The sequence below is a fragment of the Leishmania donovani genome, chromosome 15 (genome assembly GCF_000227135.1).
Source record: "Leishmania donovani BPK282A1 complete genome, chromosome 15".
In the NCBI taxonomy this organism is placed as follows: Eukaryota; Euglenozoa; class Kinetoplastea; order Trypanosomatida; family Trypanosomatidae; genus Leishmania; species Leishmania donovani.
Genome location: NC_018242.1, coordinates 590,917 through 617,355, shown reverse-complemented (window position 1 = coordinate 617,355; position 26,439 = coordinate 590,917). Strand labels below are relative to the sequence as shown.

The window sequence follows — 26,439 nt, the reverse complement described above, 5'->3', positions numbered from 1 at the left end:
CGTCGTGGGTTATCCGTATTGGCTGGAGTGTAACAAAGGACGTGAGCAGAGTAGCTGGAGCTTGCAGACGAAGATCTAGAGTCCAGAAAGAGTCTCCGTGCGCACAAAATGTGTAGTTATAAGTGCGCATGTTCGGGGGGCTCTGTGCTACGGTCGTGCAGCGACAGCTTTCGATACGTTTTCGTTACGAAGAGGAAGGAAACAACAAAAGCAGCGAAGGAGATGAATGAAAGATGGCATTGTGCACATGAAAAAGTAGTTCGTCATGAGGTATCGCGAAACGGAGAGAGGTGTCGAATATGGCAGCCGAGGAAGGTGCAGAGATTGTCGTCGTCTTGGGATGAGGACCTAGCCCAACGGAGATTGTCTCCACGGCTTTGGATCAAGTAAAGAACCTTGTCGAAGGCGTAGCTGTGCTTCTGTGACAAGAACAGGAAGAAAGAAAAGCGTACTGTCTCTTATGCGCTCCTTTTTCGCTTTCGAATATCAGCTGGAACGATGACAAGTACACCCTTCCGCCAGAGTCCTTCACGTTAATCGCAAAGAAAAAAAGCAAGCAATAGCATCATCATTTTGAGACGTAGGGGAGCGCAAAGTGCGTCGACAAGAGTGGGCGCAACTGGTGGCAGTTCCAGCAGATGCAAAGAAGCTGAAGCCAGCGGCGCTACCACCCTAGTCTGCGTCAAGGCAAAGCCCATCAGTAAACTCACTCTGGGATGAATTCATGCTACGCAGATGAATAAAGAAAAAGGAGTGGGAGCTTCGCAGCACCAGCGCTTTTGTGAAGTGATCACCGCCGTCAGCCGCTACTCACCGTCATCCAACAGCAGACGCGGCGACGGCCTGCTGGGTGTGAGTTGTGGTTGAGCAACGGAAAGCGGAGACGCATCATCCTCGTCGAGAAGTATTTTTGATTTGATCGGCTCTAGATCTGCAGCTACGTGGGGACGACTAGCGGACATTTCCTTTTTAAGCTTCACGCAGTTCGTGATGGGTAGTGCCTCGCCGATGTTCTCCCAGTCAATATTGTCGTCCAATGTGGATGAAGGTGTGTTTTTCAGGTGCATGCAAGGATCATAGAGCTGGCTTGGCGCCACATTCGAGCGTTGGCTTTTCTCGAAAAAACGCCTGTCTTCTGCAGAGAGGCGGGAAAAATAGCAGTCCCTTTCAGCAAGAAGCCCTCGCTTGAATAGCGCTCGTTGCTTCTCAACCTCGGCAACGTAATCTGAGTCGGTGGAAGATGTTGTGGTGCTAGAGGAGCTTGAGTGGGATGAGACAATCTCTGATTCTGCCGAGCGCTCGCGATTGCGCTTTCGGAAATGTTGACGCGGTTCTCCCTCTGACGAGTCTGTGAAATCCTCCTCATCGCTAAACTCCTCGTGCTCAGGCGAGTACGGAGGCACGTAGTCATCTGCGTCAGTGTCGTCGTCGATGAAGTCATCTTCATCTTCGATTTCGGGGTTCAAGTGGTGGGCAATCGTCTCGTTTGGAAACGCGCTCTCTGTGACTGCCTCCGCATGGCCTTCCGCCAACTCGGCCGCGGCAACCACTCGGTTGTACCGCAGCCGATTGTAGCTGGCATTTATGTGCCAATAGCGCTGTAGAGTTAAAGCGGCTTTCTTTCGCGCGCTACCGTACAGTCTCACCTCCTCCTCGTGCTTTTCTTCATTCCACTGATTGTAGTCGTTGTAGTATGTGCAAAGCACGTCGCGCAGCCGATAGTCTCCAGCGCTGACGCCGCGCACCCAATGGTGAGACTCCATATGTGTTTTCCACTGTGCGGCCCTGCGGAAGACAATGTGAATGAGTACATTGTCCCAGACTGTATCAAGGACAATCGGTGCACCATTGTCTGCATCGCCAGTGCTGGGATCTTCGCCGTGCATGTGCGAAAGAACATCCAGAGGGTCGACGACGGGTCGACCGCTGTGGAGGTGCCTCACGTGACGCCCTTCCTCTATCCGAGCAGGCAGAAATCGAGTATTCAAGTAGTGCTCGTAACACATTGGGCATACATAGACTTCTGCGGGATTGAGTAAGTAGAACTCGTCCATAATCTGGTCAAAGTAGACGTGGCGATGCACAACTTCAATTTCGCCATCATCCCCGGCCTCATCGCCTCGAATGACAGTGTTACGTGACTCAAAGTGAAACGTCTTGCCTTCGATATCTTCAATTCGCTTTCGGAGAGCGTTGGACATGGGTTCCCGAAAGTGTGGTGGCTGCATAAAGCCGCCATTGTCGACAGCAATGCGAATCAGTGTGCTTGTGTTGTAAAACAGTCGCAGTGTTTTATCCGGGCTAAGAACTTCGATAAATTTGACAGGATCGAGCGGCTCTGCCGTTACCGCATCGATTCGTTCGTTGGACACAGCATCCAGGTTGAGCTCACCCTCCAAGGCCCTCCCACGACGTGGGAGTTTTCGCTTTGGAGGCATCGTTGTAGCTCCCTGTTTAACCTCTCCTGCAAGACCCTCGTGCCTTTGTTGAATAAGGTATTTCTGGGTGGTATCGAGTGTGTGGTTAAAGGTCGAGACCTGTTTTAGAAAGCTAAAGAAAATAGGAAAGCGAAAACCTGACATCATAGAAAGTGAATGGGGCAACGACTGTGCCATGCTAGCATTAAAGGCAAATGATGGCAGCAGGCGATGTTGAGCGACGCAAAGGCGGCTCACGAAAGGTGGCGTCCAAATTTGCAAGAGATGAAGTGGTTAAGGTTTCGTCGCGGTACAACGTGGGAGGTTGTGCCGCACACCTAGTGCTGTGCGGCGTGTATGTGATGTAGTTTGAAGACGCCAAGCCGATGCAGCGGTGCTATCTCAGGTTTTCGACGATGAGGCAGCGCAGGACGCGAGCGCAGGCTAACATTTTTCGGTGCCGAATTGACTGCTTTAGGGTTGGTCTCCCCCTTCGTCAAGCAGATGAATGTTCGTCGGTACGGTCGAGGTATTTCGCAGGATTGTGAAAGCGCTCTCCAGGAGAAACCATGCTAACTTTCTGGGCAAGCAGCCAGCTGTTTGACGGGCTTCAGTTATCAGGGTTAACTTTTTGGATGGTTGTGGTGTCGAATGTGCCGCATACCCCCCCTCCCCCCTCTGCAATGCCCTCTGGGTAGCGCAGCAGTGGGATAACATGTTGGTGGCAGTCACAAGTGATTGGATGCGCGGCAGATGAGGATGCTGTTGGTGAGGGTGCGTCACCGCCCTTCGACTATGTGATCTAGTCAATTTACGGAGGAGTGGGAGAGCCACTACGCAGCTGTCGCTAAAACGTTAAGGGCCCCACCTGTTAGTTCTCGTTCACTGTGTGTGGGCGCGGGACAGCGAGGCAGCGAAGCGAAATCATGCAAATCGAAACTTGTGCGCTTGATCCTTTTTTTTTTGCTGCACGGGGCAACATATGGCTTCGTTGCATTCTCTCAACTGCAAGAAACTGCCTCTCGTTATCAGCGGTAAAGATTAAGGGTGCTCCTGCTTTGTTCGGCTCCGCATACAGGTTGTGATTAATGTGCATTGAGCAGTTAAGCCTAGAGGACGGCACTGCATATCAGAGAAATATCTTTGCTCAACAATTGCAGGAAATATTTCCCCTGCACTGTGAATAGTTTGTTCCTTTTTCTGATGCAGAAAATTACTTTTGTGGGGCATATTTTGTGACATCGATTTTTTTTGTCTCGTGGCTGAATGAGCTGCTGTGATGTTTATCAGGTTTGTTTTTTTGACGATCGATGGTTTATTGCATTGTTTCGTATTCGTCGTTGTTTAGCAGGCATTCTTGAATGGAATGCAGTAGTAGTCCGCTATTTCCGCATCTATGATGCTCGGACATTATCTTTTTCTGTGTTGCGGTCGCTGGCGGTGGCACCTATTCACCTGCCGTGCTCATTATTATCCCTAGTGGGGCACTGCTAGGTGCATTTCTGCTATATATATATATATATATATATGTATTCATATATTCAGAGATGAATCGTATGTGCTTCACTCCAGCGAGTGGACATCAACAACAAAATGGACGGAAAAGGTGGAGCAAATGTCTGTTCTTTTTGCAGCTTTACGTCCACGTATACTTTGTTACTCGGAGATGTCGTCGGTGTTTTTATAAATGGCTGCCGCGAAATCGACCGCGTGTAGAGTCATATGGACTTCGTCAACGGTGCCTTCAAGCACCACCCAAGTATGCCAGTGATGGATGCACAAATGTGTGACACCTCTCGTTCGTCAAGGCGTAGAATAAGGTTGCTGACAAGATTTCTGACGATATCTGCAACAAGCTCGATGAGATGCGCAACTTTCAGAACTACCATCTCGGTTTTTCGTGCATCGCTGCAGTGGTGAATGCGACACAAGTGAGTGCTTGTGTGGAATCGGACGTTATCTTGTTTGGTTCACACAGCTGCGATGCTGCTGGAGACTGGATTGTCTCCCTTTTCGAAGAGGTGACTCCAGCCATTCACGGCTATTAGTCTATGAAAGGAATGTGGCCGTACGTCTTCATCTTTTCTGAACTGAAGCACAATGAGAGCCGTGGTCGGCGTCGCTTTGCCATCACCGTCGGGACAAGTGCTGAGGCGGAGAGTATTCGGCGCGCCCATGAGTTCAGCGAATCGGATATACTGTGTCCTACTGCGACTGCGTTGACGCCTGTGCTGCATGACAATGGTACCTATCTGCTGCTTGGTGGCAAGCATGAAGACGATATCAAGGTGTTGGGAACAGTGTGCGAGTACGTGGCTAAGCCGACAGCCTCGCTTAGGTTGTTGTGCAAGGTGCAAGAGCAACGACAATTTGTGTGTTCCTGAAGCTGCCGATGGCCAACATGGAGTCCTTCAAAATTTTCCGCGCAGATGGTATAGTGGTGTCGTCCCCTGTTTTTATGCATAATGGGTGTGAACTCGCTCGCCGTTACCTACGGCGTGTCGCCGGTGTGTGTTTCGTTGTGCTGGATGCTTTTCCAAGTCTCCGCTGATGTTGTTGCATATTTGCAAAAGCTGCGACAGCGGACTTTGCTGCAAACGCGTCAGTAATCGCCGACATAAATGGATGTAGCGACAACGTTGCAGGCGATCTGTGCTCATACAGATTATCGGAAGTCGAGAAGGATAATGGCCATGGCGACGTGAGCCTTGTAGATTTGGTTTCCTGGTGAGTGGCATCTGCTGGCGTTTGCCTGCTTCACAGTTAACGGTTTCTTTGTCGAGAAGTTCCAGTGCGTCAAACAGTACATTAAAGAAAAATTGAGCACAGCGATAACGGTCACCGTGTGGAGCTGTAAAGCAATCGTCTTGTTTGCTTGGGTGCTTGGTGGACAGTATTTTTTTTTCTCTTTTCAAAGTGCCTTTCTTTCTTCAGATATTGTGTTCACTGTAGAGGTTCTATATATGTTTTTTTTTCTCGTTTGGCATGGTGGCGAGTGAGCTGTGTGTTGTGGGTGATTTAGTCGGCGACACTGAAGTCGAACAAATCGAATCCTTATCTTTGTGTTCGTGTGTGCATTGCTCTCGGCCGTTGTAAAATTTGATCCGGGATTCAGATGTCCCAAGAAAATGCGGTGCTTTCCACACCGGAGCATGTTTTCGTGCCGAACGGAAGGCTCTAAAGTTACAAGAGGTCGGCGTGTGCGCTTTGCAATAAAGTGGTTGCTTTTTTTTTTTCGATCAGTTTCTGGAGGAAGCCGAGAACATTGTGTCCTTCTTAGCGCTCTTTTTGCGTTCAAGCATTGTCTTGAATTCTTTTGTTTTTCTTTGCATTGTCTGTAAATCACTCTCTGCTAGCGATATGACAGGAGCCATCGTTTCCGCCCTCGCGCAGGCCCATGAACGCGATTCGCTTTTGTGGATGCGTGGTGTCCGCTCAGTTTCGTCTGGTACCAATTGTGCAGCTCGCATCGGGAAAAAAAAGATAAAGTGCACAAAAAGCCCGATAATGGAATGGCTTATTCTGCCGCAGGACGACATGTTCTAGACAACGGTTTAGCCGTGGATCAGCCTCGGTAGGATGAATGTGTTTGCAGGTATTTAGTCGATGGCTTTTTCGTGATTGAAGGATACGGTGGAGAGGGAAAAGGAGCGTATTATCGTCTTTGAAACCATCCTTGAAGCGATGGGAGAGAAAATACTGTGATTCTTGCTGGCATGGTTGCATAGCGAGTAGAAGTGAGTGGGTCCTTGGTAATACCGATTTGTTTGTAGTGACAAGGGTTGTGCGATGTGCTGTTGCCTTCGCCTGGGGCTGCTGCGAAGAACTTATTAGGTCTTTGCACGGATGTCGAGGTGCCTCTCTACCATGCGAAGCAGCTCTTTGAAGAGGGATATCTCTGTTTCAAAAAAAGAAATAAAAGAAAGCTATGCTGAAGTGCGCTTTTTTTTTTTTGCATCGACTCTGTAGACGGTATTGAAGGAAAGAAGCATGAACCCTCTTAGGGCTTTAGTGCTCAACTGCGTATCGACTTCGATATCGGATTTCTGTGCCTGCTGGTGGGCCGTGGCGGAGCTTCTGTTGTGGACAGACTCAAATGGACTGCTCTCATGGTGATTCGTCTGCAGAAGTTTTTGGGGGCTCTCACTCCACGCACGGAGTGTGTGAATTTGTGGAGATAAATGACTCGTGAATAGTACGTAATTCTCTTTGCTCTTTTGCCTCGTTGCTCCGTTGCTGCTTTTGATGATATTGTATTGCCGAGGTTCAAGGAAAAGGAATCTCGGAGGCCTCAGAATGTATGAGGAAGGGCAGTTGACAAAGTAGTTCTAGCCCCTTAAACCTATTATCACAGCGGGAGAAACGAGGTCTATTGCAGCTCTTAAAGTGCTTGCAGCTCCGCAGCGGTAGGACTTTTCTTTCACAAAGCCCTTTGTTTCTCTGCTTTGAATTGTGAAAAGTGCGTTCTACCAAAGAGAGGAACGAAAATGTCGGGTGTTTTAGAGTTTTTCATTCCGAATCACATCGCCGATTTGGAGGATGCGAAAAAGATTGGAGCGGATTGCTACCATGTCGAGGGTGTGTGCGAGTTCGACGTTCCTGAGCGTCAGCAACTTGATGACCTGACACGGTTGTTTGATGCACTGCACCACGAAAAATCACCCACCGCCCTGTTCACGAAGCAGGACCTTTTCTTTCCGCTCTACTCGTACGTAAGAGCGATTCGAGAGAAGTCCGGACAGTCGACTGTTGTCACGCGGGTTGCACGGCACAAAATATGCCATGAGGTCGGCGAGCGCTTGAAGAAACTACTCCAAGTGGCAGTGGCATTTCTGAAGAAGCAGCGACCGGGAAGCGCGCAAAACGGTGCATTGGAAGTATGCCTGCGCTCTACTCTCAAGATGTATGCTTTCCTTGCCTGCAACGTACTTCTGTCTGTAGCGCCACCGGACGACGATGAGAGTCCTAGCGGACTTTCGCAGCAGCAGTCTCACCGGAAACGGTCGCGTCGCGACATAGATGGCAGCTTTGGTGATGATGGAAGCGGTGTCGACATGGACGGCAGGGAGCTGGTGCTCACTGCACTTGTCGAGCTTTGCTCACCGGACGTAATGCAGCTGTGGCCCGAGTGTCATTTGGAGGATTCAACGTTGAATCTTGTTCTAAAAATGTGCCTTCACATGGTCACATTGAAGCAAAATATCGGTGGCGATGCTCAGTCAGTTGGTGGCGCCCTGGCGCTTCTCTTTGCGCGCGCAAGCAACTGCATTCTCTCGAAAAAGAGCGTAGCAAACTCGACAGAACTCGTGACTCCTTTGGTGGAGCTCTCGCTCAAGTCGGAAAGCGCTTCCGTGTTTCTCTCAAAACTTGTTTCTGACATTGAGCAAAGCGAGACGAGCGTCGGATTTGGTGATGAGCTGTTGCGCGCTATCTTTGAAACGATGTCTCGAGCTGCCCTCTACGAGGCGGCCAACGATTCTGCCGCTGCGAAGAACGTTGCGTGCTTCTTTGGAGAAGTGGCGAAGCAGAGCGTGACTGTTGTGGTGAAGATGGCTGACCTTGTTATTCCAGCCCTGCAGAGTGAGAATTACGATATCCGGAAGGCGGTAGTGACGTGTATCGCGGAAATGGTGCTTCAGCGCTATACCGGACACGCGCGAAACGCCAACGATGATGCCGTAAGAAACTCGTACCTGAAGGAGCTTCTTTTTCGTGTCATGGATGTGAACGCGTTTGTGCGTAACCACGTCTTGCATACCTGGGAGCGCTTAGTGGAGAGTCGGGCGGTGCCAAAGAGGTACCACTTGGCGGTGATGGCTGCGCTCGTTGGTCGGCTTGAGGACCGCAATTATCTTGTCCGCGACGCTGCCATGACTGTGATTTCGAGCGTGCTGCGCAAAAACTGGTTTGGCAACGTTCTGAACAGCGCGCTTGTCAAGAGCAAGTTGGAGGAGGCTCTCAGGGACGGAATTGTGTGCTTTGGCGACACGTCCGCGATGGAGAAAGAAATCGAGAACACCAGAGCGCAGTTTCAGCCGGCGATGGAGGTGCTAGGCGATCCTCTCGATGTGAATGAGGAGGAGGCGCCTAGAGCGGTGGAGGTAGAGGGGGCGTACGTATCGCGAGAGGAGGACGCTGTGATGTCCGACAAGCAGACGGTCGTCATCAACAGGATTGTATTTTACCAGAACACGCTCTGTTTTGTCGAGCTGATCAAGCAAGCACTGCAGTATGCGTGTGTTTTGCTGGATAGCAAGACTGAGCGGGACGTAATTGAGTCGATCAAGCTCATTGTTGTCTGCTCTGAGTACCGTGTCCAAGGGGGGGAGCGGGCGTTTTTGAAGGTTCTTGTCATGGTGTTCGAGGGCGAGATAAAGATCCAGTTTGCCGTCCGTGATGCTTTTGCAGAGGTCGTCTTTAACGCGTTTAACCGCGTCGCGGCCTCGTCAGGGACCCGCGTCGCGGCCAGTGCGCAGAAGCTGATCAGTCTCCTCCGTTGCGCCTCCGAGGGTGAGGTGAGTGCAGTGGATCGCATTTTCGGGCTCATGAAAGCCAACCCCGCTTTGGCGCGACACCTCTCGGCGCAGTTTGTAGAGGCAATGTGGAGCATCGCAGAGGGCTCGATCGACGCCGACGCCACCGACGGTGACCGGCGCATTGCCATGCGCATATACAGTCTGTTGAGTAAGTACGTCTGGAAGGACCTGCGCGCGCGCAAGGACAGCATAGTCGCGTTTCTTTGCTCCGACAGTCACAAGGACAACGTACTGCTGTCGTACGTCTTCGCTGCTCTTCAAAGCGAGGCGCTGGACCCTCAGTTTCGCCCGATTCCGGCCGATGAGGATGTCCGGCGGCATCCGGTGCTCCGACACGTGGTCAATCACCTCTGCCGCCGCACGGAAGGGATGGCGTCGTGGATGATCCTTGCGGAAGCTGGCGTCAACGTCATACACACCCTGTGCGAGGTTCCTGTCACGGTGTACAACTACATTCTTGAGTACTACGGGTCGTGCGAGAATCTAGAAACGCAACCGAACCGGAAGGCACAGTGCCTTTTCTTACTCGGACACACGGCACTGAAGCAGCTGGTGGCGGTGGAGGCGGCAGAGAAAGCGCAGCTGAAAGCTCTGGAAGATCCCACGAAGGGCGTCGCTGAGGTCTCACCAAAGGTGAGGGACCAAACAGACTCGATGCACAAGGAGCTGGGGCTTGGCTCGCACGAGCTGCGGAGGCACGAGATTCAGGAGCTGGCGCAAAAGCGGAAGCAGGCAATCATTTCACCCGGCTCTGTTTGGTCTCGCTTTGCCGATATGATCGTCGCCACATGCCGAAAAAAGTCCTCGGTTTACGCGGACAAGCCGTTCGAGCGCGTGTGCGCCGTCCTTGCCCTTTGCCAGTACATGATCGTAAACGAGGGCTTCTGCTCTGAGCACCTCAGCCTCCTTTTTGCTATCGTCGCCGACAAGCGCGAGTCGTGGGTCACGAAAGTGAACGTTGTGATTGCTCTCGGTGACCTCGTGTGCGTGCACCCCAATCTGCTGGGCCCGTATCTGAGCGTTCCCACCACGGGCTTCTTCAAGCTGCTGGTCGATGAGGACGTCCGCGTTCGCGCCGTGACGATCCAGGTATGCTCTCACCTCGTTCTGGGAGAGATGCTGCGTATCCGCGACCACCTGTACACCATCGTGAAGCTCGTTGCAGACCCGGACGAAACGATCGCGAACAACGCCGTTACCTTTGTGCAGAACTTGGCGATGAAAGAGAAGGAGAAGATTGGCAATTTGATCCCGCCGCTGGCGACGCAGCTGAGCAATGCCATGCCGTTTGACAAGTTCCAACTGGCGATGCGCACCTTGTTGGAGCGCGTGGAAGGGGACAAGCCGACGGATTCACTGATCGACCGTCTGTGCCAGCGCTTTGAGTCTTTTTCAGAACGCAGCAAGAAGAAACTCGCCGTTGCACGGAACATCGCGTTCTGCCTCAGCGAGCTCAACTACACGACGGAGCGGACAATCAAGCGGCTGACTTCCGAGTCGTGCTACCAACAATACAGGCACTGGCTACGTTGCGCTGACGTGTATGAGTACTTCAAGCTCATTGCAACAAAGGCGAAGAAGCAGGGCCGCGGTGGACCGGAGCGCCGTGATCGCGCAGCCGTTGAGGAGTGGGAGGCAAGGATGCAGATGGACTCGTGCGCGGAGGCTGACGGCGAGGAGAAGACGTCCGTCGCGGTTGCGCAGGAAGCGCCTGTGGAGTGAGGTCCTCACCGGATGCGCCGCCGAAGGGATAGCATCTGTTCACTGTATACCTATCACCTGGAGTTGGCGGCCTGGATGCTACAGCGTGAGTTTCAGGTCGTGGTTCTGCAGTTGTGCCGCTCGACAGAGAAGAAGCGACCATAGAATTCGAAACTTGGCAGAGATAGAGGTGTTGTTTGCTTTGTTTGATCCGTGTATCATGATGCCTTCTTTTTGTTATGGCGGAGTGCGCGATTTGCACGGTCGCTGCCACAGATGGCAATAGAGTAGATAAGCGCGCTCCTTTTTTCTCTATTTTTCTATTCTGTGTCTGCAAGCGAAAGCAGCGCAGCTGAACGAGACAGAACGCGTTCCGGAACAGAAGGAGACAAGTGGTGCAGGGCTGAAACCTCGCTGGCGCCTTGAGGTTTCCGCGTTGAATTTGCACTTGCAATGTAGCGCGTATGAGAGGGTGAATTCTACAGCCTGACCGTCGCTGCCGGCATTCTGTTTCCCATCATGACTTAGCTCTTCGGAGAGATCGTCCACAGCGGTCGTCTTGGGCACACCGATGCCCCCCTCCCTCCTCCGGAAGAAGTGAGCAGCAATGCATCCCCTCCCCTCCCCCTCTGTTTTTCCTGTTTTGATTTTTTTATCAATCTTGCCGCGTCTTCGGAGAACGCCTCACTTCGTCGACTGCGGCACGCACACTGGGAGAACATTTTCGAGGCCCACGCTCCGCAAAGAAGGGAGGACAAAACAAAACAAAGCTCTGACCCACTCTACCGAGATTTCAGGAGCAACACCCCCGCATGTCCTCGTTGAGTCTCGTTTTTCTCTCGAGACGCAGTCGACCGTGCTAGTGGTAAAAAAAAGAGGGATGCACGGAGCGACAAGATGCCGACCAAGATGGCAGCGGCGGACTTCGAGTTCGGTCCGCCCCTGGGCACTGGGGCGTTCAGCAAAGTGGTCGTTGGCTTGTATAAGCCGACAAACGTCCGGTATGCGGTGAAATTTATCTCAAAGAGGTCCATTCTTGACGCCCCAACGGATGAAGAACGCACTCGAATGGCTGAGGTGGCTCGGCGAGAAACGAGAATGCTGCTCATGTGTGAGCACCCCAACATCGTCAAGTTCCATGCCTCAATGCAGACGACGGAGGATTTGCTGTACGTTACAGAGCTTTGCGAAGGAGGGGAGCTGCTAAAGCATATTGAAAGGTGGGGACACATACCTCTCGAGGCTGCACGCCACGCAATTGCCGAATTGTTCTCAGCCGTCTTCTACCTCCACCACGGCGAAAAGAAGAGCAACTCTGGCCCAAGTGGACCGGCCATGAAGCCGCTGACGGTGATACACCGCGACATCAAGCCGGAAAACATAATGCTCAGCGCTGACAAGCATCTCCGCCTCATCGATTTTGGAACGGCCGTTGTGTGCCAGTCTGCGGATGACAAGGCGACAGGCGAGGAGACTGGCAGCGGTCGGGCCCAGACCTTCTGTGGAACCACCTATTACATGTCTCCCGAGCTGTTGGAAAGCAGTTATACGTGCTGCGCGTCTGACTACTGGGGCTGCGGCTGCGTACTGTACTTGATGCTCGTGGGCCAGCGCCCTTTTGACGCGTCCACGCAGTACTTGCTCATCAAAACCATCCTTGAAAAGGAGCCAGAGTTTCCTGAGGACATGGACCCAGACGCGAAAGACCTGATTCGCAAGCTACTGGTGAAGGACCCAAAGGCGCGTATCGGTATGAAGGAGATCAAGCGTCACCCGTTTCTGGCATCTGTCAATCTCTCCACTGTTGCGAACCAAGACGTGGCCGATTTTTGGCTGCGGGAGACACCGTGGGTGGACGAGGCGAGCATCTCGGCGTGCATGGCGTGCCAGCGGCCGTTTGGAATCTTGCGGAGCAAGCAGTTCTGCCACAACTGCGGCCGAATCACGTGCAACTCCTGTATCCGAGACCTCCGGATTATTCCGGAATCTCGGTGGAAGGCGCCCCAGCGCGTGTGCACGGCTTGTGCTGGGACATTGAACGGTGTGTCTACATTGTAGCCCACTTGAATGTGCTGCTTTCTTCTTTGCTTTTGCCATTTCAGTTGGGGCGCGATTACCATCCAGGCTCCCGAGATCGTATCTGAAGTTCTTCTGCGCTGTACGTGTCTTCTAGCTGAAGGAAGGTAAAAGGATGTGAGACTATGGCTGAGCGAATGCTGCAGAAATTCGACCCAATGCTTTGACCAGGTGCTGCATCATCCCTTTCTCCTGCAACGCCGGACTTCGCGAATTCAAATCTAGTGAGTTTGCTTTGTCAGCCTGCTTGGTGCACAAGTGCAGGGAATAAAAGGGAGGCAATGCTTCTTCGTACCCCCCCCCCCGCCAAGCACAGGAACTCTTCGTAAGTGCGAACTGCCTCCCCTCCTATTTTCAGTTTTTATTGTCGTCGCTGCCATCCTTGCCTTGCCCCGGAAAAATCGCTTTTGTGTCCCTGCGCGCCTGTGCGTTTTGCTGATCGGATACCAGCAAGTTGTAGCGGCTACTCAACCAGCAGAATCTTCCTTCTCTTCCACTCTTTTTCCGCGACTCCGCCGCAGACATCTCAATTTCTCTGCCTCTTTGCTGCCTTGCGCGATGAACCCAGACGAAAGGGAGGCACAAGAAAGAACGCTAGCCAAGCTGCAATGGTTGAATGAGCGAAGCAAACTCGACTTCCGCGGGAATCCGGCACCGTTCGAGACCAAGAAGACGCTGAGATCTGTCGAGCAAGCGAAGCGGGCGAAGGCGCGCTCACTCGCAGGGACGTCGGACTTTCTCCCCTTCTGGCACGGGACAGCCCCGTTGGCGCTGGATGCGACCCGTAGCAACTACATTCAGGTTGACCAAGGTTCAAAACCATCCTGCATGGGGTCAGCCAGAGCCTCCTACGGCGCGCAAGCCGTCGACCCTTCTACAGGTCTCACAGAGGTGCAACTTGCGCTGAGCTGGAGCGTTCCGCATCCTGCGGTTTCAAAGTCACGCGGCGCTGTAGGAATGAGCAGAGGTGGCGCATCAGCAAGAGGGCGATGTGACTCTTCGTATCTGCAAAGTTTGTCACCCGAGGAGCGGGCGACTGCGTGCCGCGCGTACTTGCTAGAGCACCCCAAATGCACCCCTGAGAGCTTCCAGGCCCATCGCTCGAGATGGGCGGCCTCTACTCAGCTCAGCGCCCCAATCGTGAAGCTTCCGCCCAAACGACCGCAGAACGCCGCGCTTCAGCGGCCAAACTCGGTGCGCGTTGTTCACCTGCTTCACTCTTTGTGAGGGCTGAAGGTAAGAAAGTGGCTGCCGCCTTCGTCACCGTGCTGCCGCTGCGTGCTACAGCTTGCTTAGATATACAGGTTCTCTATAGACTCAACGTGTTGAAGCGCCAGCTGCTTCGCTAGCCGTTCTACGCCCACTCCCTTACCTCTCCCTCTGTATCAGTGTGGCGCGTGCGCATAAAAGTACCACCCCTTGATAGAACACTACCCGTCTCGAACTCGAAGGCTGCGCTGACACAAGAACGGCACACGTCGTTGCCACCCTTTTGCGTACACCATGCTTGCTTGCCCCGAGTACTAAGGTGTGAGTAATGAAAGGGCGCGGCCTTGTTTTCAGCCGCCACCTCTTTTCCGGCAAACGGAGTGAAAGGCTTGCAGCACCCCGTCATCTTCCTCGCGTTTTTTCTCACCCAGGCCTTTTGTTGACGCCGACGCCTCTGTTGCAGTTTTTTCAACAGTGCGTTCTTGACGACGGGTCTCTCGCTGTGCTACTCCCTTGCCGTTCTTTTTTTTTGCCCTTTTCGTTCACCATGCCATTTCTTCTCGCACTTGCATTCACGAGCGTACACGCGCATAGCGCAGCCAGCGTTGCTGTCACCGCCCACTCCTTGATTCCTTGTGTCCTCATCGCATCTGCCCTACGTTCTCGGGATCAAAAATGAAGAAAGGCTCGACCACTGGATGTCGGCCAATGCTCTCCGAGAAGCGTCGGGAGGCTTTGGGCAAGATGTACTCCCTTGTCGGCACGCACAGTGCGGTGAAGCTTTGCCGCTGGCAAAAGTCGATGATGAGGGGGCGTGGTGGATGCTACAAGTGGACTATGTACGGCATCAAGTCACATCGGTGCATGGAGGCGACTCCGAGCATGGCATGCGCGAACAACTGTGTCTTTTGCTGGCGCCTCAACTCAAATCCGACGGCAGCAGAGTGGAAGTGGATGGTCGACCCACCAAAGGATGTCGTGGAAGGTATGATATCGAGTCATCAAGCCCTGATCAACGGTGTGCGTGGGATGCCCGGCGTAACGGATGAAGCTCTCGAGGAGGCATTGGCTCCGCGCCACTGCGCTCTGTCCCTTGTCGGCGAGCCGATCATGTACCCGTACGTGAACGAGTTTCTTGACTTGTTGCACGCCAAATCGATATCCTCCTTTCTTGTCAACAATGGTCAGTTTCCGGATGCCATCCGCAATCTGGCTCCGGTAACGCAGCTGTACCTGAGCGTAGATGCTCCGAACCAGAAAACAATGAAGATTCTTGACCGCCCTGTGCTTTCAGATTACTGGGAACGCTTCAACGAGAGCGTGAACAATATGCGAGAGAAGAAGCACCGCACCGTGTTTCGGCTCACCATGATTGAAGGATTCAACATGGAGCCGGAGAACCTCCCCGAGTACAAAGAGTTGTTTGATCGAGGGCAGCCGCACTTCATCGAGGTCAAGCGCCTCACGCCGGCTTTTTCCGGCAATCACAACACCATTCTTCGCATCAAGAACGTTCCCTCATGGGACAAAATGAAGGCCTTTGCCCAGCAGCTCTGCAGCGCGATTGGCGACGGAACGCAATACACGGTGGCCAGCGTCCACGAGCACTCCGGCTGCATCTTGCTGGCGCATCAGCGGTTTGTCATCGATGGCCGAGTGCACAGCTGGATCGATTATGACAAGTTTGACACCATCGTTCAAGACCCCTCACGAGCTGCGGATATGGTACCGGAAGACTACTTGTTGCCTACACCGACGTGGGCACTGTTCGACTCGCCTGCCGAGGGGTTTGATCCAGCACAAAAGCGTCACGTCTCCAACAAGCGGCGCAAGCACATGGAAAGCGTGGCGGCGGCCTCGCCGCAGCTCGACGGGTGTTGCTTCACTAAAGCCGAGTCTACTGTCGTTGAATCTGCTGAGACGTAGTCGCTCTCTTCACAACACACTAAAAGTAGTTCTTGTGCACTTGGAAAGCGACAGGATGCTAAGGAACTCAATCCAACCAAGAAATGCGCAGACAATAGCTTCACAATGAACTCCTGCCAGCGACTGCGAAGTACGCGCGGCTGTGTGTTGTCATCTTAATACCACTCGGCAGATTGAAAAGTTGCGGCTTTCCATCGGGTGTGTATACGGATGCTTCCATCAGTCTTGGTGATGTCTATCGGTGCGCGCGCCCATTGCGTTGGTGTGCGCCGGGGCTCGGCACGGAAATTCCTGACTTCCAAAGCGAGAGAAGAAAAGTCACACTGTGTGCATGTGCGTGCGGGCGCCTTATATGTATTTCTCTTTGTTCGGCTTCTTCGTCTACGTCACCCTCTTTCCGTTTCCTTCTCGCTCTCCGTTTACCTCTAACTCCTTGCTGTTCTCACCCTCCACGCACATCCACATACACAAATGTGTAAACACTGACTCTTGTCCTCCTGTTCCCTGCCTGTGTGCAGTTTAGGAAGCGCTCAATGCGACTCCACGCTCCACCGGTGTGAAATATGGTTTGCTGCTTGCCGGTTAAAGCCGCCCGTACTTGTCTTCTGTTCTGCGCATCGTAGTGTTGCAAACATGTCGAGCAGGCCTCTCTTAGACGACGCACACCTCTCACGTGGCGTGGGTATCCGGTTTGTGTCGCTTGTCGTACCTGTGACTGCCACCATGTTGGCCGTGGTGTGGAGCCTCTCATGCCTCTCGCCTATCTACGTGAACAGCCAGGTGCCGCCTCTGCCGGTGGTGGTAAACGAGAATGACGCGGCCACTGCGGGCGAGAAGTTTGTGTACTCACTGGTGGCGGCCCTGATCGTCGTTGGGTGCGTCGTGGCCGCAACTTTTGCAACTGTGCTGCTCTATCACTTCCATCTCCAGTTTGTATTGTATGGCTGGCTGGCGTTTTCGGCAGTGTCAATGTTTTTTATGCTGCTGTGGATTTGGCTGGACTTGTTCTGCACATATTTCCAAATCCCTTACAACGTCATTTCGATGGGCATCTTTGTGTGGAACTTCGGCGTGGTGGGCCTCATCGCCCTCTTTTACTACTCTCACCCTACTGTGACGCAGGTGTATTTGGTCATCGCCTCCATCTTGACTGCGTGGTCGCTGACGGCGCTGCCGGAATGGTCGACGTGGTCGTTGCTGATCTGCATCGCCACGTACGACATTCTTGCAGTTCTCTGGCAGCAGGGGCCACTGCATCGGCTAATCAAGATAGCTCAGGAACGCGACGAGCCGATACCCGGATTCGTCTACAGCAGTGCACACAGCATTGTTCCGATTACGCAGCCTGCAACAGCGAGCTCGGCGCGTGTGCCGGCAACGGCAGCCGAGTCCTTCATGTGGACGGTGCAGCACGCCACTCCATTCAAGCTGGGCCTTGGCGACTTTATCTTTTACAGCCTTCTTGTTGGCCGTGCCTCATTTTCTGGCTTTGTGTCGTGGAGTTTCTGTATGGTGAGCATCCTGGCGGGTATGCTGGGCACGCTGCTGTCCTTGCTGCTTTTCCGCAACTCGCTGCGCGCGCTGCCAGCTCTGCCGTGCTCCATTTTTCTCTCTACTGTCGTCTTTGTGCTCTGCAGGCTAATTGTGGAGTCGCTGAGCTCCTTCACGAGTCATCACCTGTTGGTGCTGTAATTCACCCGTGTTGCCTCCTCTCTTTTTTGGCTTGCTCTCCACTGCGTACTCGCCGTGCGTGCGTGTACGGGTGTGCTTGATTTTCCTTGGCTGCCGTCATGCACTCCGCTAGGGAAAGCATCGCACACAACTTCACCGACCTCCACGACTAGCACGAGACGATCCATTATGGACTTTCAGGAAGCGAGGAAGAGGGAGACGTATCGTGGCAAACGTGCTGTGCTGACGCGGCATTTTTGCCCTTGCCACGGTGCGGCGAAGCGGATGCTGCTCTCTCGGATGAGTACTCCGTTGCTCGTGCCTACGGGCCTCGCAGGCATCACTATTATGGGCGTTGTATTCTCACTTACTCCTTCGGCTTCTTTTATCCCAGTCAAATGTGACACACGGACACGATTTCCGACTCTGCATCCTCTCGTCGTGCGATAATCTATCCATTGTGTGCTTCTCCTTCCATTGATGTCTTCTATCTTCTACCGCTTTTACACGCTCTATCTATATGTGTGCGTACCGACTCCTCTTGCCACAAGTCCTCGTCCGATTATCTATAGCCATTCTTTCTTTCTTTCCAGCTTTCTACTTTCAAATAACTTATCACACTCATTTGTTTTGTGTGATATACCGAAGATGCCACCGAAGCACTATGACGAGAAGAGCGACATCGTCCCTCCGCACGACAGGGCGGAAGCGCTCGCGATGGAGTACGAGGATTCGCATCACGAGCGTCCTGGCACAAAGAAGCACAACGAGACACCCAGCCACCAGGGCAAGCCGAAGTCTGTGCGTTGATGACGAAAAAAAATTGCAAGAAAAAAAAAGAAACGTTTGTGGTGCTGATGGCAGGAACAGAAGTGCTTGAGTACCAGGCCGTGCTGTTACGTAGGTGTGTGTGTGGGGGGGCGGTAACTGTTGTTTTAGCGTTCTGCATTGTCCCTCACAAACCAACTCGAAGGCAAGTAAATGAAAAGGGTAGCATTCAGTTGCCGTCTGAAACACTCACATACAAAAAAAAACGATTGAACTCCTATGAGACGCTTCTACTCGCTTCTCTCCTCTCAATTTTTATCGGTTACTCATTTTTTCCGTGATGAATTCGTTCCGCACGCGCACCGGCGACGGCAGTTGCTAGCTCCTTTCACCCCATGCTCATGCAGCGACGGACGCCCTTATTCTATTTCTCTTTGTCTTCCGAGAACAACAGCAAATGCCATTTCTTTCTTCGTTCTTCACTCTGATGAGGCGTGATGAAGATATCGAATCTGCGACTATCTACAGCATACCACCCCTGCCTGAGAATATGTGCCTGGACATGTGTGTGCATGTGTCCGTGCAAGTGGCGTTTAGGTCGCCTCCCGCCGCCTCCTGCCGCCTCCCCCCCCCTCCCCAATGCACACACGAGCAGGGTTACGATTGAAGATGACGGTGTCACCAGAGGTGCACGCGAGATCATCGATCGCCGGGGCGTTGAGTGCCGCCTTGCAGGTGTGTCGCCGAGTACGATAAGGATCTCGGTTCATGATAACACTCATAGCTCTGAATGCCGCTAGTCTTCTTCAAGACCCCATTTCTGAGGAGCACCTTGCATATGTGTTTAGTTAGGGAACGAGTGCTTTGCAGTGTGCCGCAGACGTGCGAATCGATCTGATGCGGATTCGTTGCCCTCACCCAAACATATCTCATCGCCTCCCTCTGCATCTTCTCCCGCAAGAGCAGGGGGGTGGCACTCTCCTCCCCCTTCTTTTCTTATCTAGCTCTCCGCTCATTCTCTCTATCGATTTTTCCTTTGCTTGAAGCAGGTTCAGACGTACGGTGCATGAAGTAGGGCGAGGGGCGCTCGCGTTGCAACAGCTAGTCGCAGATGGGCTCCAAAAAACAGGATGCATCAGCGGAGCTTCTTAGCGAGCTGCGCGCCGTCATCGTGAGTGGCGGGTCGATGGGCACGCTTGACGAGCAAAAAGTTAGGTCGGTGGTGGAGAAGATAAACGAGTCTTATGCATGCATTCAATCTATCGCCACAAACCCGTACGCTGATATGACGCAGCCGTACTACGTGAGTTCCGTGAATTACTACCGCTCCAAATGTTTGCGAGACAAGCGCTGCCTCCTCACGTACCTTTTATGGAGACAAAAGCAAGTTGCCAAGGCGTGGTGGAGCGTGCGAGACAATTTGCTGGAGGGCTCCCTGTCCGCAGCGGAAGCCAAGTACTTGTCCGACTACCAAGGCACCATGGTGGAGTATATGACCTCCTTCGACGTCCCACTAGATCTGCGCGCATACTTGTGGAGACCTCCGTCAGTACGCCAGCTCGAGGTCCGCGGTCGCTGCCACTACGAGTTTCGGTCCTCTGTCAGCGGCAAGACCATTATCATCAACACCGGCGATCAGCTTTTCCTGAGCTTCGAGGAAGCTGAGCCTCTCATTCAGCAGGGCATCGTCGCGCTGGTGGGGCACTGACCGTGGGTGAGTGCTGGCTTTTTTTTTGTCTCTGTTTCGCCGTTTCGCACTCAGAGATGTCACCCCTCCCCCCACTTCCACGCACGAGTGGTATTGTTCCTTTCCGTGCACCGCCACCTTCTTCCAGCAGAGAGGTGCCGCAAGTGCTGAGGGGCAGGGAGGGACGAGGGAGGTGGGTGTTTCTGCTGATCATGTTGTGCCATAGAGAATCGGTGTGGTAAGAAGAAATGTTGACGCACAGCTCAGCCCATTGGACCTGGAGGACGAGTTGCTAGCAGCTCTATTGCGCGCTGCACAAGAGTGCTGTGCAGTATACAGCTTTTCCATGACTGAACGCTCCCCCAGAGCGTTCACAGCGGCGTGTGCGTTGCTGTGGCGCTCTTGTGCGGGTGCATTGTGATGGCGATCCCCCGTATCATTACTTTTCCCCGCCTGCCTCTGTTGTACGCCTTCTTTCTACTCCTCCTGTCGTTCACTTCTCACACGCCTGCGTTCCACTGCGCTTCGCCGTTCTGTTCTCCTTTCCCTTCCGCATAAGTCACCGTTGTTGGTGTCCTGAGTGGCGCCGAGGCATTTCTAATTGGGCGCATTGCCTTTCCTGCGGGCGCCCTTCACACCGGGCAGCGGAGCAGAGACAACGGGATCGGCACCAGCCAGTGTCGCAACAGAGGGGGGGTGCGCATCGGCCGTTCCTTGTGTTGTGGCGTTCTTTTCCCGTTGCATCTTTTCCCCCTTTTTTCTCGACCATGCGCGTCTCGCCCAACTCACTGAGCGAGGCCGCCTCGCAACTGGAGCAGGATAGAGAACGTGACTTTTTTCGGCTTCTCTACATCGTCGACCGAGCGCGTCGGTTTCTCTCCATCCCGGTGGGCAACGTCGATTGGAGGCTGACGTGCGACTGCCTGGACGACATGAATCACCGATATGCAGACACCGGCTTTCTTCTCGGCTTCACGGGTGGCTATGTGCTGCGCAACCGAGCCGGTCGCACGCTGTTGTCTCGCTTCTGGTTCTCGATGTACTTGGGTCTTGTCTTTTATGACTGGGAACTGCGGCGAGCCACTCGTGCGCCGGCGCTGGAGTACTGGAACTCTATCTGCACTGTGGACACGGAGGTGGGTCGTATCGCTCGAGTGCTGCACACCCCTGCCCGGTTTTACGAAGCGGCACCGATGAGCACTGCATTCAGTGGCGTGCCGCCGCCGCTGCCACGAGGGTCCTCCTCCTCTCCCTCCCCGGCTCCCCACGGAGCCTCGGTGCGCGACTGGCTCTGGCGCTACATCTCAGATACGATGTCGTCGGTGCTCCTGACGACGTTATGCTCGCATCTCTTCGAAGGCTCCAGCTGGCGGCACCGCACGAGCGACAACGTGGAGGTGACGGCGCTTGTGATCAACAGCCGCTTCTTTCACTGGAAGGTGTTTGAGTCATGCCAGGTGCAGCGGAATGAGATGACGGAGTACAACATTAGCCTAAAGTGGTTCCCGAGCTTTGCAGCGAGCGACAGCCTTCGCCGCTCCTTTCAATGCCGCGAACTCATCCTGGAGAGGTCTACGCTGGGGGGGCGGCTGTGGTACAGGACACATTTTTCGTTGCTGCGGTGTCTGGGATTGGACTCGCAGTAGCGTCTTCACAGATCGCGGACGTGCAGAGCATGCAGAGAAAGGCTGCAAGCTCACACAACTGAAATGCTTTATTCCATGAGCCGCAGTCTCGTAACGAACCCCAAAACGCATTAAGGGAAAAGGAGAAAACACCCGCGACGACGACGACGCGAAGGGTGCTTAAAGCGTTGCGTTCCAAGTGGTGGAGGCTGGCTTTCGATGGCTATCGGCCGAGTGCGTTTTCAGGCTGGTACAGAAGCTTCCCATCGATACGCAAAGTTCTCCCCCCCCTCACTCTCACACTACCACTGCTGAGGCATAAAAGCGAAAAAGATACCGATCTATGAACAGGGGATGTGCGATGGACGACATCGCACGTCTGGCCACCCCCTCTCGCTTTTCCTTCCTTTCGAAGGTACGCTTATGTTGCAGGATAGCTCGGGCGCTTTGTGGTACTTCATACGTGTGCCTATCTTGTGTTGGCTGCTCATGTTGTCGCTTTTCAACTCTCTGCAGTCTCTGCCACTCTCATGTGTGACTCCCGCTCACATGGACCGCTGCGCACACAGTGGACTCATCGTTTGACATCCCTCCGCACCCTTCCTGCACTGGGGAAGGAAAGGGTGAGCGTGTGTGTTTGTGTGTGCTCACTCGCTCGCTTTGCTCTCTGCATTTCTTTTTTAGAGGCTCGCACGCACTACCACCACAGGCATCACATAGAATAGACGCGGATCTCTGCGCAGACGTCGGGTCCGCTTTTGCCGCTACCATGATGCGCCACTTCCGCATCTCCTCTGCGACGCAGCCGCAGTGCGCAGCGCGTACCAAGATGACGGGTTTCAATCTCTTCACACAGGACATGCAACAAGAGAGGAAAGTGCTGAAGGCCAAATCGTTCAAGGGAGGCCGTGAAAACATGCGAATCATGGCAAAGCTGTGGGGGAAGCTGCCGTTGGGTCAGCGTGTGATGTACAATACGCGGGCACTGCAGCGCGCCGCACTCGTTACCAGAGACCCAGAAAAAAAGAACAACACGTTCAATTTGCTCATGAAACTCTTTTGCAGGGATAAGGTTCTTCTGAAAGCCGGCAACGAGGCTTTCACCGCGCTCATGGCGAAGTCGACAATGCACGCGATGAGTCACCGCGACAACAGCCGACTGATGGAAAAGCTGAATGTGAAGGCCTTCTGTACGAGCAAAGAGCGATCCAACGAAAGTGTGACGTCCGCTTTCAAGTGCTTTATCAGTCCCAACATGCTGCTCTTCAGCTCTTTCACAGAGATGCAGCGCTCCGTTGCACCAACGCGCAAGAGCGCCTTTACGGCAATAACGAAGGTGCTTTCCGTTTCTAACGTCACCGTGTCGGGGGAGGAGTACGTCATGAAGCGCTATAGCTCCCTCTCCCCAGAGCTTCGGAACTTGTTTGCCCCCATCTCGGATGCCGAGGCGCCCTTCTTCGAAATGTTCTGCGCCGACCGGTGCGCTAGTTTCGACCGGAAGCGCTTCGAAATCATACGGTTGTTCGCGTTGTTTCGCGGCATCGAGGTGGACCTCGGCAGCAACGCAGTGCAGGATGAACTCTTTCGCTCCCTCATCAGCACGGATCGGTCGCGTGACGGCATCTACTTCAGAGCTCGCCGCAGCCTCGAGCGACTTGAAAAGCTGCGTAGCTCTGATTGCGGTTTGTTTATTGCGAAGCGCTTACCTCAGTCTGTTACGGTGCCCCCCGAAGCGTACGGTATCGACAGCAGCTTGGACGACGTCAGCGTCGCAACCCTACTCGCCGAGACACGCTGTGGCCATTCCGTGTACGACGATGTCCTTAACCGGGCCGCCATGTTGCGCACAAAGGAGAAAAACAAGCAGCTCGCGGTGTACAACGTGGCGCACATGCTAACGGCGGAGACGTTGAGCAGCAGGCAGGTGCGTGTGGAGAGGCTGAAGGCCAAGGCTGATCCACAGCTCAGTGCCGCCATGCCGGAGCTCAAGTTGAATGCGGCGCCCGCGCCGTTTCGAAAGAAGAGTCCACTGCCAGCTCCAGTGCCTTTGAAGAAGCTGCCAGCAATGCTAGAGCCGCAACGGAAGCGGACGCTGCCGATTGTCACCAAGGCGCCTGCGACAAAGGCCACACCGGTGGCGTCTCCTGATAGAAACGCCCCGCCGGCAGTGAAGCTTCAGCTGGTCACCAAGCGAGCTGCCGGCGTTTCCCGCACTAAAACGAAGGGTGTGCCCGCCCCCTGCCGAGCCAGCGTCAAGGTCAGCGCTGCCCGAAAGGTAGCCACGGCCGCTACCAAGAAGGCGCTAAAGAGGGGTACCTCCACCTCACAGGCGACAAGCGCCACAGACGAGGGAGGAGACTTCTTCGCCGAGGATTTCATGGCGGAAGGTGAAGGGGACGACGTCGGGCTCGAGGCTGCCGACAAGTTCGCTGGTGTCACGAACGCGCAAGTAACAGTGCCCACGGCGCCAGTGAAGCAGAAGCGTAAGTCTGCCGGGCGTCGTGCAGCTCGCAGTCACCTCCTTGCACCCGAGTCGATGCTCCCTGCGACGGCACGGTCGCAGAAGGTGATTGTGGCGCACACCCCCATGTGTAGAAAGGTACCGCGGCCGGTGCGCACCTCCCCATCTTCCTCCTTTACTCCTGCGCGGCGCAAGGTGAGCCTTGCCGACAACATACGCGCTCAGCTGGCGAGTTTGTTGGAGTCACCGAGTTGCGTGCGTGTTGCAGAACGCGGGGAGCGGCTTGACCCACATCTTCATGCGGGCTGAACAACATATAGAGAAAACACTAGAGGCCGCCCTTTCCTCTCCTCTCCCAGCTGCCTTTCCCCTGCTCCCCATCGACCATGCGTGAATGTCGTCTCCACTACCTCGTATCTGTCCAGCGGTGGCATGATAATCGCGGCAGATTTGAGCTGGCATGGACAATGGCAAGACAAGGAAGCGGGGGAAAAAGGACAGATGGAGGGGAGAGTGTGTGAGGGGTGGACGCGCGCACACTCATCTGCTCATGAGGGCAAGTGACGCCCAAGCAAATGCTTTACATAGACAAAGGAAGGGCGAAGCGTCATCGATACCGGGAAGCAACGCAGACTTACATACGTACATGCGAACGTCTAAGCGCGTCGCGCACATGAGGACAGCCGAATAGGTCTGCGGTGTCATCTTAAAAAAGGCACAGGAGGCACAATCGAGACAGCAGGTCTGCTGTCTCAGCTGTGGTACGAGGTGTTCCGCCCACGCTGTTTTCTGCACATACCTTAACCATTGTGCCGCGGGTGCGTTCGCGTGACTCGTTGTCGAAACACGCCAGAGCGATTGTCGGCTACAACGGTGCGCCGTTGGCGCGGCTGGCGAAACGCGGGGAGATCACGTGCCAGTATGGTGCCATCAAGCGAAGGGGAAAGGGGGGGCAAAGGGCTGAGGTGAAAGATCTGCTACTGAATGCGCGAAGAGCGGGTGTGTGGTGCTTGGAGGATAGCCGCCTAAGCTGAACGCCACGGCTCGATCTTCTCCGTAAATGAACGCTGCGCGTTCTCCTCTTCCGTTGCCGTTTCTTTCTCTCTCTGTATGCCTCGCCATCATGTATCATTACGGATCTCCTGTTCTGCACCACTTCTTGCTGCCTTTCTCGACTACCAACTACGCAACGCGGTCAGTATGCCTCTCTCCTCTCCAGCTCCACGTGCGCACACTGACCATCATCAAAGGGAAGCCACCAACGACACCCAAGAAACTTGACCGGCATTTGAGGTTCTTCAAAAAGCGGCCTGAGGTGCAGCTGCACTGGAACATTTTGGGGACACAAGCTCGCATGTGTGCACGGCCGCGCACGGGACCCATCATTGTCTCTTCCGCTCTGTTGCTCCTGTCGCCGCTCTCCATGGTGACACACACACACACACACACACACATACAAGCGAGCCCAATACACGCAAACGCCGCACGACCTCTTTTTTGTTCGTTTGTTCTTTTTTTGTTGTTTTTTTTTTTCAGTTCGTATCGGCCGCTGTCTTCGATTTTTTATCAACTGGCAGTGACGCCGTGCAGCGATGTATTCAGCAGTCTTTTCCCCCGCTGCGCCCTATTGCGGCGTAGCCGGCTCCAGTCACTTATGTGAGGCAGTTGCGCTCTGCCAGTCGATTCTGGCGCGCTACCGTCGGACTGGTACATCCTTCTCCTCCACGGAGCTGAAGGCGATTCAGGCCCTGCGCACTGAACTCCCTGATACCGCGCAAGGGCCGGCTGCGAATAGCGCGGGTTCACCGCACCAGACCACGAATGACCTCCTCAACATCCTCGACGATGCAACCGACATGCCACACAACCCACACGACGACATTGTCGCGTTTGTGGAGGAGTGCTGCGACAACACCAAGGACCCAACAGTGCTGTTCGCGGCGATTAATGAGCGCATTTCAGCTGTCACTTGCTCGCGTAATGTCCGCACCTACATGGTGATCACAAACGACAATCTCCTATGGGACCCCGTTAACGGCGTTGCCGCCCTTATCGACGACGTCACGCCCTTGGGCAAGTGCGCGCAAGCGCACAACATGCTGACAATTGCCAGCACCCTATACATCCCCCTCTGGTTTCGGTCCGAGCTCGTTGGATGCGTGGAGGCGCCGAGTGGCTGCATCCCAAGAGACAAGGCTACCTATGCTCAGCTTCTGCTCCGGAGCGTCACCGTTGCCGTCCGCAACAGCATCAACATCTCCATCAGAAAGAGCGAAGCAAATAAGATTGAAGCCATGGTGAGCATGGCGACACGGCTTGCTCGAGACACGTTGGAGGAGTCGGTGCTGGTGCAGTCCATCAT

At 54.0% G+C, this 26,439-nt stretch overlaps 11 protein-coding genes across 12 annotated transcripts in view; 10 read left to right on the top strand and 1 right to left on the bottom strand.

Annotated features, from left to right (window-relative positions):
• Positions 1-806: 806 nt before the first annotated feature.
• LDBPK_151650 (hypothetical protein, conserved) lies at positions 807-2,438 on the bottom strand (the record flags this gene model as incomplete). Its single annotated transcript, XM_003859640.1, has 1 exon — positions 807-2,438. One exon carries the CDS (start codon positions 2,436-2,438, stop codon positions 807-809), a length of 1,632 nt encoding a protein of 543 aa, XP_003859688.1.
• Positions 2,439-6,904: 4,466 nt separating this feature from the next.
• On the top strand, positions 6,905-10,675 carry LDBPK_151640 (condensin subunit 1, putative; the record flags this gene model as incomplete). Its single annotated transcript, XM_003859639.1, has 1 exon — positions 6,905-10,675. The coding sequence occupies one exon, from the start codon at positions 6,905-6,907 to the stop codon at positions 10,673-10,675; it is 3,771 nt and encodes a 1,256-aa protein (XP_003859687.1).
• Positions 10,676-11,551: 876 nt separating this feature from the next.
• LDBPK_151630 (protein kinase, putative) lies at positions 11,552-12,712 on the top strand (the record flags this gene model as incomplete). Its single annotated transcript, XM_003859638.1, has 1 exon — positions 11,552-12,712. One exon carries the CDS (start codon positions 11,552-11,554, stop codon positions 12,710-12,712), a length of 1,161 nt encoding a protein of 386 aa, XP_003859686.1.
• A 576-nt stretch (positions 12,713-13,288) lies between these two features.
• LDBPK_151620 (hypothetical protein, conserved) lies at positions 13,289-13,957 on the top strand (the record flags this gene model as incomplete). Its single annotated transcript, XM_003859637.1, has 1 exon — positions 13,289-13,957. The coding sequence occupies one exon, from the start codon at positions 13,289-13,291 to the stop codon at positions 13,955-13,957; it is 669 nt and encodes a 222-aa protein (XP_003859685.1).
• Positions 13,958-14,614: 657 nt separating this feature from the next.
• On the top strand, positions 14,615-15,865 carry LDBPK_151610 (hypothetical protein, conserved; the record flags this gene model as incomplete). The annotated part of the gene is made up of 1 exon (XM_003859636.1): positions 14,615-15,865. One exon carries the CDS (start codon positions 14,615-14,617, stop codon positions 15,863-15,865), a length of 1,251 nt encoding a protein of 416 aa, XP_003859684.1.
• A 633-nt stretch (positions 15,866-16,498) lies between these two features.
• Positions 16,499-17,557, top strand: LDBPK_151600 (presenilin-like aspartic peptidase, putative; the record flags this gene model as incomplete). The annotated part of the gene is made up of 1 exon (XM_003859635.1): positions 16,499-17,557. One exon carries the CDS (start codon positions 16,499-16,501, stop codon positions 17,555-17,557), a length of 1,059 nt encoding a protein of 352 aa, XP_003859683.1.
• Positions 17,558-18,016: 459 nt separating this feature from the next.
• Positions 18,017-18,346, top strand: LDBPK_151590 (hypothetical protein, conserved; the record flags this gene model as incomplete). The annotated part of the gene is made up of 1 exon (XM_003859634.1): positions 18,017-18,346. One exon carries the CDS (start codon positions 18,017-18,019, stop codon positions 18,344-18,346), a length of 330 nt encoding a protein of 109 aa, XP_003859682.1.
• Positions 18,347-19,415: 1,069 nt separating this feature from the next.
• LDBPK_151580 (hypothetical protein, conserved) lies at positions 19,416-20,012 on the top strand (the record flags this gene model as incomplete). Its single annotated transcript, XM_003859633.1, has 1 exon — positions 19,416-20,012. One exon carries the CDS (start codon positions 19,416-19,418, stop codon positions 20,010-20,012), a length of 597 nt encoding a protein of 198 aa, XP_003859681.1.
• Positions 20,013-20,758: 746 nt separating this feature from the next.
• LDBPK_151570 (hypothetical protein, conserved) lies at positions 20,759-21,637 on the top strand (the record flags this gene model as incomplete). Its single annotated transcript, XM_003859632.1, has 1 exon — positions 20,759-21,637. The coding sequence occupies one exon, from the start codon at positions 20,759-20,761 to the stop codon at positions 21,635-21,637; it is 879 nt and encodes a 292-aa protein (XP_003859680.1).
• A 748-nt stretch (positions 21,638-22,385) lies between these two features.
• LDBPK_151560 (hypothetical protein, conserved) lies at positions 22,386-24,386 on the top strand (the record flags this gene model as incomplete). Its single annotated transcript, XM_003859631.1, has 1 exon — positions 22,386-24,386. One exon carries the CDS (start codon positions 22,386-22,388, stop codon positions 24,384-24,386), a length of 2,001 nt encoding a protein of 666 aa, XP_003859679.1.
• A 1,283-nt stretch (positions 24,387-25,669) lies between these two features.
• Positions 25,670-26,439, top strand: part of LDBPK_151540 (cAMP specific phosphodiesterase, putative) — a gene marked incomplete at both ends in the record, with an annotated part of 2,823 nt that continues 2,053 nt past the window's right edge. For both annotated transcript variants that reach the window (XM_024473455.1, XM_003859629.1), the window contains one exon: positions 25,670-26,439. This exon is cut by the window's right edge and continues 2,053 nt beyond it. In XM_024473455.1, the coding sequence (XP_024329227.1) occupies positions 25,670-26,439 (770 nt within the window).